Below are 13,552 nucleotides of genomic sequence, written 5' to 3' on the forward strand. Positions count from 1 at the left end.
AACTGTGAATAGAAATAATTTTAAAACTAATGTACAAGATTATTCACCTTATAGGATACCGATGAGGAATAGATTTCAACCCCTTGAAAATAGAGAAGTTACATCAGAAGTTGTAGATTATGGCAATTCAGATCTAGGTCCAAGTACTAGTAATTTTGACAAAAATATACAAGAAAAAAAACAACAACAACATTTTTTAGATTTAGACCACAACACAAGAGACTGGGGTGCTACAACTACCCAAAGGTTTTAAATAATAAAAAAATAGCATTTTCAATTTAAGTGATACAAATCTAACAGAGAAACAAATACAAGTGTTGGATAAGGGCCTCTCTTTTGCACCCTCCCAAAAAATCAAGAAATTTAATGCATTCGTTGATGCACATAAATTTATTAAAAATGTAACTGTTAAAAAATGGTTTCTAAAGAAACCCGTGGAAAAAGAAGCCCTTAATACAACCAAAACAGATGAGACAAATGGAAACAAAATATACCAAAAAAACAGTTCACAGGTATTAGGAAAAATTGCAATGAAGTTAACGATTATATTGCACAAGCAAAAATACTGGAAGATAAGTTCATTGAAAGAGGTTATAAGGTAGACCTAATAGAGAGAGCAAAAAGAGAGGCTCTTGATTTAGATAAAAATAAATTATTGGAATCTAAAAAACAAAAATCCTCTATGAATAACAAAGACAAGTTATTTGTTCCATTTATCACCCAATATAATCAGAATAAACGAGAACTAGAAAAGATCTTTAGAAAACACCGGCACATTTTAAAATAAGATGAAGTACTTGGACTGCTCCTTCCCAACCATCCACAAATTGTGTATAAAAAGAGTAGAAATCTAAAAACCATGTTGGCACCAACAGATATAAGTAGTAAGAATGGTATATTCAACAAAGTAAAATCACTGTGGGGGAGACTCCAAATTTTGTATATCTTATAGAATGTTTATGTGGGAAACAATATATTGGAGAGTCAGAGAGACCCGTAAAGGATAGAATCCATGAGCATTTAAATTCAATAGAAAATATGATAAGAACACAAGGGTAGGACCAGCACACCTGAGTTCATCAATGATCCATAGATTTCATGGTAGGTGCAATCATACAAGTCCAATCCCATAGACACCAAATAAGTATCCAAAAGCAAATGATGATGCACTCAATGAAGTGAACGGGCTTTTATTAAAGTGAACAGCAACGTTTCGGGGCTACTGCCCCTTTGTCAAGCTAAAAATGTAATGCACAAGCAAACACTTTATAGCACAGTTAATTAAAACAAGGACCAATAGGAGCACATGTAGAAGGCGGGGTTACACAAGAGAGACAAACCTTTTCTCATACATAGTAACATTCATTTAATTAACCCCATATTGCCAAAAATGGGATCCTAAAGGACCTAAATTAAAAACATCATATGAGAGGGGACAATTAAAGATGAATACATAGCCATCTAGATAGATAGGGATAAAAACTAGAGAAACATGATACTAAAATCATAATAATGGATTGAGATCAAACTCCCTATTCATGCCTTTAGGGTAAAGTGTGTCTAGTTTCCATATCCACTTGGCCTCTCTGTATAGAAGCTCTCTATTTCTATCACCCCCCCTAGGTTTTCTTTGATCTAATACCATAAACCAAAGTTGGTTTACTTGATGTCCCATTTTTAAAAAATGAGCAGGCACAGGAAGGTCTTTAGTACTGTCATTTCTGATAGTGGACTTATGTTGTCCTATACGGTCCCTTACCCTTTGGGTAGTCTCACCTATATATAACAGCCCACAAGGACATTTAAGGGCGTATACAACGTAGGATGAGTTACAGGTAAAAAATCCCGGTATTTTAAATTTACACCCGGAGTAGGGGTGACAGATTTCACCCCCTTTAATGACACTGTTGCAGTGGGGACAACCCAAACAGGGGAAGGTGCCATTCTTAGGTTTCCCAAAAAAAGGAGACTTATTGCTATCAGGATTGACAGTAGATCTAACAATCCTTTTGCCACAGGTGTACCCCTTACGGTATGCTGCTCCCTAATTTGCTTAATTCTATTGATATCCTTTGTTGAAAGCTAATTAAGCTCAGTAGCTGCTGATTGGTGGCTGTACATAGATGCCTTGTAAGATTGGCTCACCCATGTGCACTGCTATTTCCTCAACCATGGATATCTGAAGAATAAAGCAAATTAGATAATAGAATTAAAGTGGAATTTAAAATTGTATTCTCTATCTAAATCATGAAAGAAAAAAATTGGGTATCAAATCCCTTTAAGCCTCTGAATTGGTTTTGGGAAATAAAATTGCTATATGAGAATAATATATTTAAATGCACACAATATAACCAAGACAGATATGCTGAAAAAACACATTTCTTATCATACCTCTATATTATGTAGGGTTGTAATACTGCTGATAGGGTTGTGAGTAATGACCTGTTTATATATTATAAGCATCTTGTGTATTTGCATGCATTTTGTATATACTGATTACTAAAACAATGTTTTTTGCATTTCATACATTGTTACAACATGAAAGCTTGATCTTAATGTGACTGCAGGTACTTAATGCAAAATAAGAATGTTTTTGCATTTGTTACTAATATTCTTCTTCTTCTTAGGGAGGTATATAGGGTTACAGAGAGCTTACAGAGGGAAAGGACAGGTTTGCTTAAACAACTGGAACTATTAAGGTAATTGCATTTTGTATACAATAACTAACTACTGTTTATATTGCATCTACAGAGAACACTGCACATTACTAATAATTGCAAGCATTAATACATACGTTTAAAATTAGTATTACACACATTCTCAACGCCCACTGGGACAGTTATAACTATATAAGAAATATCATTGTATGAAATTTCAGAAAAATAGACTTTTTGACTTTTGCTAACGCCTTAGAGATAATTGCCATATTGACCACTTGAATTTGCTTGGTTGATTCTGCTTATTATGCTCAATCAAAAAACAAAAAACATTATAGCAAAGCATACATTGAAACTACCACCCATTAAGTCAAAACTAAAGTATCAGACTTTGTATATATATAGAGAAAAGATAATGAGACCTTCTATTTCAGTAGACTCAGTCAGCTTGAATGTGCATGTTATTCAGAACAATGTGTTATGGTTTCAATGAGCAAAATAAACTATATCAAATACAAAAAAAAAAACTAGAGTTATTTTCATGGCATTTTATACTCTGCGTCACGTCTGGTATAAAAATAATGGAAAACACATTAAGCGAACCAGTAGTAGTGCCCCTTTACGTGATAGTCTCCTGCGTTTTGCTGAATACCCATCATACCTGATGTTTCTAGCACACTTAAGTTAATCTTTTATTCAATAGTCGATATTTGGTCATTCAGTATCATGTCCAATAATGGCCCAAATTAAAAGTGCAGGCGCACTATTGATAGCGCAGATATCACTGGACTGCACTAAGATTAGCGGGCAATCTGGTTTTACAAGTCCATGGTAAAACAGAATAACCAGAAAATGTTTAGCGCGGCCAACATCCCTTTAGCGCACCCTATATTTCAATGGATAGCGTGGCTGTGCTAAACATTATGTTATGTTTTGCGCTTGAGTGCTGTAAAAGTGCTTAACAGGTTAGAGCAATTTGAGACCTAAAGTAATGTGTTAGGGCTTTAATAAAATACACTAAAACACATGTAAAACATATATATAAATATATATGTGTGTGTGTATATATATATGTGTGTTTATATATATATATATATATATATATATATATATACGTTTAGCAAAGATGTGCACTCTCACTTATTTGCAGCAACCAGGGTGCTAGTGAAATTAGATACAATGTCAGAAACAGACCTTGCACTCGCTGGATTTTTTAACAAACTTTTTTACTTGGCAAAATTAGTGACGTTTCGGGGACAGTGTATCCCCTTCCTCAGACAGTGAATGCTTCAAACATTGGTGAATTTATACAAACAAACAAATAACCCCTCCCCCCAATTAGCAAAAAAACCCGCCAAAAGTGTTGCTATGGTGACCGTATGTCACAAAGTGAACATCATATATAAGCTGTAATATAAGCAATCATTGCTGTGACAGTGAAAATGATCAAATTAAAAGACCTATAGCAGTATGAACATGGTAAACAACTTAACATTCCACAGTACTGGTAATCTTAACATACCCCTTATATCCGTTAGTATCTGGGGAGCCAACCAATATTGAAAGCCTTATATGTTGTTACCTAGGTGGTCAGGCATAAAGTACACACTCAAAACCTACCATGATTGCAAAACAACCAAAGTTCAATGCAGATCGCCGTGTACCACGCCACCGCAACTGCACCCGCACTAGGGAAAGCAGACAAACCCGGAAGTGCATCGGCCGATCACGTGTGTGGCGATGCACCAATCACTCGGGTTGCGATTGGGGTTGCCATGGCAATGGGTCACAACGATCCAAATAGCAACAAGGAAACAAGTCAAACAAATTAGCTACTAAGCATAACATTGTAATAATACACATCAATCGATACTTATAATGCGCGCTGCTATAGTGGCTATCCCACTGCTATAAATATAACCAATAAACAATATATAAAGCATAGCAATCCTTCCGTACTATAATGGGGGTATATTAATATCATACACTGAACCCTAAAGCGCATATCTATCGTAGTGGACGCTGCTACAGGGACTATACCACTATTGTACATTTACTATCCAATATACACAGGGTACCATGATGGAGGGTATGTACAAATTTGATACACGGTAATACCACCCATTTAAAGAAGGTGATCTGAGATGGCATAACCCATGAATCTTCCCAAGAGAGAGTACCAAACACCCCGAAGAAAAGAATAAACCAAAGTGAATGCAAACACCAACTATACATCGTGATACAAGGTAAACAATAAAAAAATAAAAAAATAAATAAAATGGGAAAAAAATGGGAAAAAAAACAAAAACAGAAAAAATAAATGAAAATAAAAATAAAAATAAGAATAGACACCAATAGGAGAAACAAGAGGGGAAAAAAAGGAGGAAAAAAAAGGGAAAAAAAGAATGAAAAAGAAAAAGAGAAGAGAAAAACAAAAGAAGAAAAACACGAAAAAAAGAAAAATTAGAGAACAAAATAGTAGAAGCAAAGTGTCAACAAGCCACGAGTGATGCAGAATAGAAGGTTAACAGCAAGAAGGGAATTATAACCAACAAAACGTTGAATAGAGTGTGGACTCTCAAGTAGAAAAAATCAGGATAACATGGACTCCCATGGTGAGGCAGATCTCCATAAGGGCTGGATCTAATTTACAAGAAACAATGCCAGTCAAACATAGTATTAAGTCCATGTGGTTGCAGGGTATTCAAACGAAAGATCCATTTGGCCTCAACTTGTAGGAGAAGTGTATCCCTATCACCACCCCGCCTTAATGGGGGGACATGATCAATTAGGGTGAATCTCAGATCATGGAGTCCGTGGCCTTTCTCCACGAAATGCCGGGCCACAGGTTGATCACTAGAGCCCTTCTTAAGAGCCGTTCTGATGGATGATCTGTGGTTAGCGAACCTGGTCCGGGCATCGTCAGTTGTTTTTCCCACATAGAACCGCCCACAGCTGCAATTTAGTAGGTATACCACATGAGAGGTGGTGCACGTTAGCACATGCCTAATCTTGAACCTCTGATTGCGGTGGGGATGTCCAAAGGTTGGTCCTGGAATCATGGCATTACAGGTGGTACATCCCACACACCTATAGCATCCTGGTTTCTTTCTCTGTGTCAACCATGTCTCAGGGTTGTAGCAATGGGTGGGATCCGTGAGCATCAACAGATCTTTTAAATTTTTATCACGTTTGTAACCCACTCTCGGAGGTTTCCACTTGTTGAATGGAAGAGAGGGGTCACCATGTACGATGTGCCAGTGTTCTCTTAGTGTTATACCTAAGGCTCTAGTTGAAGGACTATATACCATGGTAAAGGTAATCCGCTGCTCGTCTTTCGGATCGGTTCGGGTAGACATCGTGGTATCACTTTCCACTCCCATTCTACTTTGTTTAACAAGGTGCGGATTATATCCTCGTTGTACAAATCGTTGCTGCATCTCATCAAGTTGCTGGTGTCTTCTGGTCTCATCACTATTATTTCTTGCGGCCCGCTGCAGTTGGGCTTTCGGAATAGCCCTGAGGAGTGCAGTCGGATGGTTACTTGTGGCGTGTAGGATAGAATTCCTGTCCGTGGGTTTCCTAAACAACGAGGTACCCAAATAACCACTCTCTGTTTTGAAGATGTTTAAGTCCAGGAACTCAATACTTTCCAAATCGTGTTTGAGTTTGAGTTTCACTGGATTATTGAGTGAATTCAATTCTTCAAACCATCTTTCCAACTCTGTAGCTGTACCCCTCCAAATAATTAGCAGGTCGTCTATATACCGTTTGTAGTATATCATTCCTGGATTCTGGTATATCTTCATCACATGTAGTTCGTAGTGCTCCATGTATAAATTGGCCAATGAGGGGGCCACGTTTGATCCCATGGCCGTACCTGATATTTGTTGGTGGTACTTTCCTTCGAACCTAAAATAGTTGAGACGTAGGCTCAGGTCTAGCAGTTTTATCAGGAGGTCTCTAGGTGGACCAATATAGGGATGTTTGTCCAAAGCATCAGCCACATACTGTTTCCCAGTCTCATGTGGAATAATTGTATATAAACTATTTACATCTGCTGTGGCCAAGATGTATGGCTCCTCGAACTTGATAGTTTTCAGTTCTGCAATCAGCTGTGACGAATCCCTAAGGTATGACCTCATATTTCTCACAAGGGGCTGAAGAAAATGGTCCACATAGATAGCCAACCTAGAGGTGATAGAATTCCGGGCAGAGACAATTGGCCTCCCGGGAGGCTTCTCCAAAACCTTGTGGATTTTGGGAAGTGTGTACAGTTTGGGACAGACTGGATGTTTAATCCTCAAGAAACCAGCTATGTCTTCATCAATCCACCCTTCATTCAATCCTTCTTGAACCACCTGCTGTATCAGAATTTGGAAATTATTAGTTGGATCCCTTTGAAGTGGTTGGTATGTCTCAATGTCACTAAGTTGCTGTTTGATTTCATCACTATAGTATTTGTAGTTTAATACGACTACCGCACCGCCCTTATCCACGGTGCGGATCACAATGTCAGGGTCCCTAGACAACGTAGTGATGGCAGCCTTTTCTTCTGGACTTAGGTTAGTGTGATATTTATTGGACTCATATCTTCTCAGATCTTGAGAGACCAATCTCATGTAAGTTTTGATACTTGCGTTGTTGCTTGAGGGGTCAAACGAGCTTTTGTTCTTAAACTTGTGTGTGTCACCATCTGCGGACTGGACATTGAAGAATTCTTTTAGTCGCAGAGACCGCTGGAATTTCTGGCAATCAATGTAATTAGTGAACTCATCACTCTTGCCAGAGGGTACAAAACTCAAGCCTCTATTTAACACCCTTCTCTCTACCGTGGTTAAAACTCTGTCACTGATGTTTACCACTAGGTCCTCAACAGGACCAGTGGTTGTTATTTTCTGGTCGGGAGTGGTGGTTTTCTCTCTCCAGCCCCCCCTCCGTATGTGTGGCCTCTTCCTCGTCCTCTCTGGCCGGCTCTGGTGGTGACCCCTTGAAAAATCTGTTGCCCGGAGGTTTGGCCCCCACTTGCTCTATCTTGGGTCAGTGGTGCTTCTGTGTCAGATCCAGAGCTGCTGTCTACAGTTTGGAGAGATTGTTTTGTGTGGAATCTTTGTCTCCTACGCCGCGGGGGGAATGGTCTTCTGTTCTCGCCACTGTTTAACCATCGATAAACAGTTTTATCCTTATGGTCTTCGATTACTGTTTGCAAATTTCTGTTCTTGAATTGCACAAGGGTCTCTTTATATTCTTTAATCTGGGAAGACAATTTGTCAAGCCACTGTTCAGATGGATCCTCGGTCAGTACTGCAATCTTATCTCTTTCTCATTCCTGTATTTCCACTTTGACTCTTTCAAGTTGGTTTCTCACCTCTTCTGTGACCAAGAGAATGAGATCCAAGGAACATTTATTGAGTATTGCGCACCAGCGCTTGCAGAACTCCGGATTGTTGCGTCCAATAGTAGGTTGATTACGTATCCTGAAACCCCTAGGGATCATGAGCTTCCTATAATACTCTGAGAGATAGACTCCATGTAGTCGTAAATCAACTTCCTTCTTTTTCAATTTCACCAAAGCCAAATAGATGGCTTGTGCTGTGTTGTCACCAGTAGTCTCCTCTTCAGGATTAAAAAGAATTCTGGCTGCGTCATCCACCGTAAAGGTTAGGGTCTGTGTGCTTTCTACATCAGGTTCCATCATAAATTGCCACAGGTCAGGTGTAGTGTGAAGTGTTGGTGGTGAATAGACAAATGTCTAATTGGAGAGAGGTTTCTATCATGTGGGTGCAACAACAAATTGATATCCGTTTAGCAAAGATGTGCACTCTCACTTATTTGCAGCAACCAGGGTGCTAGTGAAATTAGATACAATGTCAGAAACAGACCTTGCACTCGCTGGATTTTTTAACAAACTTTTTTACTTGGCAAAATTAGTGACGTTTCGGGGACAGTGTATCCCCTTCCTCAGACAGTGAATGCTTCAAACATTGGTCTACGTCTCAACTATTTCAGGTTCGAAGGAAAGTACCACCAACAAATATCAGGTACGGCCATGGGATCAAACGTGGCCCCCTCATTGGCCAATTTATACATGGAGCACTACGAACTACATGTGATGAAGATATACCAGAATCCAGGAATGATATACTACAAACGGTATATAGACGACCTGCTAATTATTTGGAGGGGTACAGCTACAGAGTTGGAAAGATGGTTTGAAGAATTGAATTCACTCAATAATCCAGTGAAACTCAAACTCAAACACGATTTGGAAAGTATTGAGTTCCTGGACTTAAACATCTTCAAAACAGAGAGTGGTTATTTGGGTACCTCGTTGTTTAGGAAACCCACGGACAGGAATTCTATCCTACACGCCACAAGTAATCATCCGACTGCACTCCTCAGGGCTATTCCGAAAGCCCAACTGCAGCGGGCCGCAAGAAATAATAGTGATGAGACCAGAAGACACCAGCAACTTGATGAGATGCAGCAACGATTTGTACAACGAGGATATAATCCGCACCTTGTTAAACAAAGTAGAATGGGAGTGGAAAGTGATACCACGATGTCTACCCAAACCGATCCGAAAGACGAGCAGCGGATGACCTTTACCACGGTATATAGTCCTTCAACTAGAGCCTTAGGTATAACACTAAGAGAACACTGGCACATCGTACAAGGTGACCCCTCTCTTCCATTCAACAAGTGGCAACCTCCGAGAGTGGGTTACAAACGTGATAAAAATTTAAAAGATCTGTTGATGCTCACGGATCCCACCCATTGCTACAACCCTGAGACATGGTTGACACAGAGAAAGAAACCAGGATGCTATAGGTGTGTGGGATGTACCACCTGTAATGCCATGATTCCAGGACCAACCTTTGGACATCCCCACCGCAATCAGAGTTTCAAGATTAGGCATGTGCTAACGTGCACCACCTCTCATGTGGTATACCTACTAAATTGCAGCTGTGGGAAGTTCTATGTGGGAAAAACAACTGACGATGCCTGGACCAGGTTCGCTAACCACAGATCATCCATCAGAACGGCTCTTAAGAAGGGCTCTAGTGATCAACCTGTGGCCTGGCATTTCGTGGAGAAAGGCCACGGACTCCATGATCTGAGATTCACCCTAATTGATCATGTCCCCCCATTAAGGCGGGGTGGTGATAGGGATACACTTCTCCTACAAGTTGAGGCCAAATGGATCTTTCGTTTGAATACCCTGCAACCACATGGACTTAATACTATGTTTGACTGGCATTGTTTCTTGTAAATTAGATCCAGCCCTTATGGAGATCTGCCTCACCATGGGAGTCCATGTTATCCTGATTTTTTCTACTTGAGAGTCCACACTCTATTCGACGTTTTGTTGGTTATAATTCCCTTCTTGCTGTTAACCTTCTATTCTGCCTCACTCGTGGCTTGTTGACACTTTGCTTCTACTATTTTGTTCTCTAATTTTTCTTTTTTTCGTGTTTTTCTTCTTTTGTTTTTCTCTTCTCTTTTTCTTTTTCTTTCTTTTTTTCCCTTTTTTTTCCTCCTTTTTTCCCCCTCTTGTTTATCCTATTGTTATTCTATTGTCTTTGTTCGCCTTTGGTGTCTATTCTTATTTTTATTTTTATTTTCATTTATTTTTTCTGTTTTTGTTTTTTTTCCCATTTTTTTCCCATTGTTTTCCCATTTTTTATTTTTTTTATTTTTTTATTTTTTTATTGTTTACCTTGTATCACGATGTATAGTTGGTGTTTGCATTCACTTTGGTTTATTCTTTTCTTCGGGGTGTTTGGTACTCTCTCTTGGGAAGATTCATGGGTTATGCCATCTCAGATCACCTTCTTTAAATGGGTGGTATTACCGTGTATCAAATTTGTACATACCCTCCATCATGGTACCCTGTGTATATTGGATAGTAAATGTACAATAGTGGTATAGTCCCTGTAGCAGCGTCCACTACGATAGATATGCGCTTTAGGGTTCAGTGTATGATATTAATATACCCCCATTATAGTACAGAAGGATTGCTATGCTTTATATATTGTTTATTGGTTATATTTATAGCAGTGGGATAGCCACTATAGCAGCGCGCATTATAAGTATCGATTGATGTGTATTATTACAATGTTATGCTTAGTAGCTAATTTGTTTGACTTGTTTCCTTGTTGCTATTTGGATCGTTGTGACCCATTGCCATGGCAACCCCAACCGCAACCCGAGTGATTGGTGCATCGCCACACACGTGATCGGCCGATGCACTTCCGGGTTTGTCTGCTTTCCCTAGTGCGGGTGCAGTTGCGGTGGCGTGGTACACGGCGATCTGCATTGAACTTTGGTTGTTTTGCAATCATGGTAGGTTTTGAGTGTGTACTTTATGCCTGACCACCTAGGTAACAACATATAAGGCTTTCAATATTGGTTGGCTCCCCAGATACTAACGGATATAAGGGGTATGTTAAGATTACCAGTACTGTGGAATGTTAAGTTGTTTACCATGTTCATACTGCTATAGGTCTTTTAATTTGATCATTTTCACTGTCACAGCAATGATTGCTTATATTACAGCTTATATATGATGTTCACTTTGTGACATACGGTCACCATAGCAACACTTTTGGCGTTTTTTTTTGCTAATTGGGGGGAGGGGTTATTTGTTTGTTTGTATAAATTCACCAATGTTTGAAGCATTCACTGTCTGAGGAAGGGGATACACTGTCCCCGAAACGTCACTAATTTTGCCAAGTAAAAAAGTTTGTTAAAAAATCCAGCGAGTGCAAGGTCTGTTTCTGACATTGTATATATATATATATATATATATATATATATATATATATATATATATATATATATATATATATATATATATATATATATATATATATATATATATATATACCATCAAAACAAGCAGCACTCCAAAGATCTTATATCCATATGTCACCTTTATTAAGTGAACGTTTTCGGGCTACAAAAAACCCGTCCTCAGACTTACAAGGTTATGCAAACTTACCACCACGCTGTGTTATATCCACCACCAAACAATGAACTACGCTCTCCACGTTAGATGCGTCTCCCCTGCGAGTGACGTCATCGGCCGTGGCAACGTAACAGGGACTAAAATAAAATGAACACATTTAGACAAATAATACATAAAAAACTAACCTAGGCAATACGCATCCTGATATAATATAGGACAATAGAAAAAATGGAAAAAATGGCATCTAATAATGTTATGCAGTTCCTAGTGCCGTACCACACATGTCCCGACGGTTACCATAGCAACCTATATCAACAATGCAGCACATTCAATGCGGCATATGTGGAGGGCAACATAAGAACTACATAAGAACTACAAACATATTGGTTATGGCATACAGCAACCAAAGGCATTGCTACAATAGACAATCTATATATGAGTACAATAATCAATATCACAACATACTAACAAAGGCCAATTTTATAATCAGCCCTACTAAATAACAAACGGCCCAAGAATAACCATATAGGTATAAAGCATAGGGGTCAAATAGTTTTGTCTATCCAAACTATTATAGGTTGCTAAATAATTTAGAATTAACTCTATTAATTAACTATATGCCATACCAAAATAGAATAAGTGAGTTCAAGGTGAACCCTATACTAAAAATAAAAATAAAAATAAAAATAATTAGAATGATTCAGGACTCTCAACAGAGGCATCCATTTTCCCATTCCCTTTATATAATCTAACATCCAGGAAATCGATTTGTGTTCTACTATACACTCATCCACACAAACGCAAAATGTATAAACACAGATTCCGCCTGACGTGTACCACTACACATATAGTGTACCTCTTACACTGTATTTGTGGATTATATTATGTAGGGAAGACCACAGATGACCTACGTACACGTATGGCAAATCATCGATCTGCTATTAAGACAGCGATTAAGAAAGGGGCATCGGAACAACCAGTAGCCAGACATTTCTTGGAAATGAAGCATAATGTTATGGATCTCAAATACACGATCATTGACCATGTACCGCCATTATCAAGAGGAGGAGATAGGAACCGTATGCTGCTACAAAGGGAAGCCAAATGGACATTTGAGTTGAATACTCTGGTTCCCTATGGACTCAATACCCAGTTGGACTGGCATGTGTTCTTATAAGTCTCTGCTGAAAATGGATGCCTCTGTTGAGAGTCCTGAATCATTCTAATTATTTTTATTTTTATTTTTAGTATAGGGTTCACCTTGAACTCACTTATTCTATTTTGGTATGGCATATAGTTAATTAATAGAGTTAATTCTAAATTATTTAGCAACCTATAATAGTTTGGATAGACAAAACTATTTGACCCCTATGCTTTATACCTATATGGTTATTCTTGGGCCGTTTGTTATTTAGTAGGGCTGATTATAAAATTGGCCTTTGTTAGTATGTTGTGATATTGATTATTGTACTCATATATAGATTGTCTATTGTAGCAATGCCTTTGGTTGCTGTATGCCATAACCAATATGTTTGTAGTTCTTATGTAGTTCTTATGTTGTCCTCCACATATGCCGCATTGAATGTGCTGCATTGTTGATATAGGTTGCTATGGTAACCGTCGGGACATGTGTGGTACGGCACTAGGAACTGCATAACATTATTAGATGCCATTTTTTCCATTTTTTCTATTGTCCTATATTATATCAGGATGCGTATTGCCTAGGTTAGTTTTTTATGTATTATTTGTCTAAATGTGTTCATTTTATTTTAGTCCCTGTTACGTTGCCACGGCCGATGACGTCACTCGCAGGGGAGACGCATCTAACGTGGAGAGCGTAGTTCATTGTTTGGTGGTGGATATAACACAGCGTGGTGGTAAGTTTGCATAACCCTGTAAGTCTGAGGACGGGTTTTTTGTAGCC

The 13,552-nt window shown here is 38.6% G+C and overlaps 1 protein-coding gene across 1 annotated transcript in view; it reads left to right on the forward strand.

Moving 5' to 3' along the window:
* The window catches only part of CRACR2A (calcium release activated channel regulator 2A), a 499,417-nt gene that overhangs the window by 356,692 nt on the left and 129,173 nt on the right, over nt 1-13,552 (forward strand). The window contains exon 10 of the mRNA XM_053718747.1: nt 2,628-2,699. Coding sequence (XP_053574722.1) covers nt 2,628-2,699 — 72 coding nt within the window. The remainder of the gene's footprint in view (nt 1-2,627; nt 2,700-13,552) is intronic.

This window comes from Bombina bombina, chromosome 6, assembly GCF_027579735.1.
Source record: "Bombina bombina isolate aBomBom1 chromosome 6, aBomBom1.pri, whole genome shotgun sequence".
Taxonomy (NCBI): domain Eukaryota; kingdom Metazoa; phylum Chordata; class Amphibia; order Anura; family Bombinatoridae; genus Bombina; species Bombina bombina.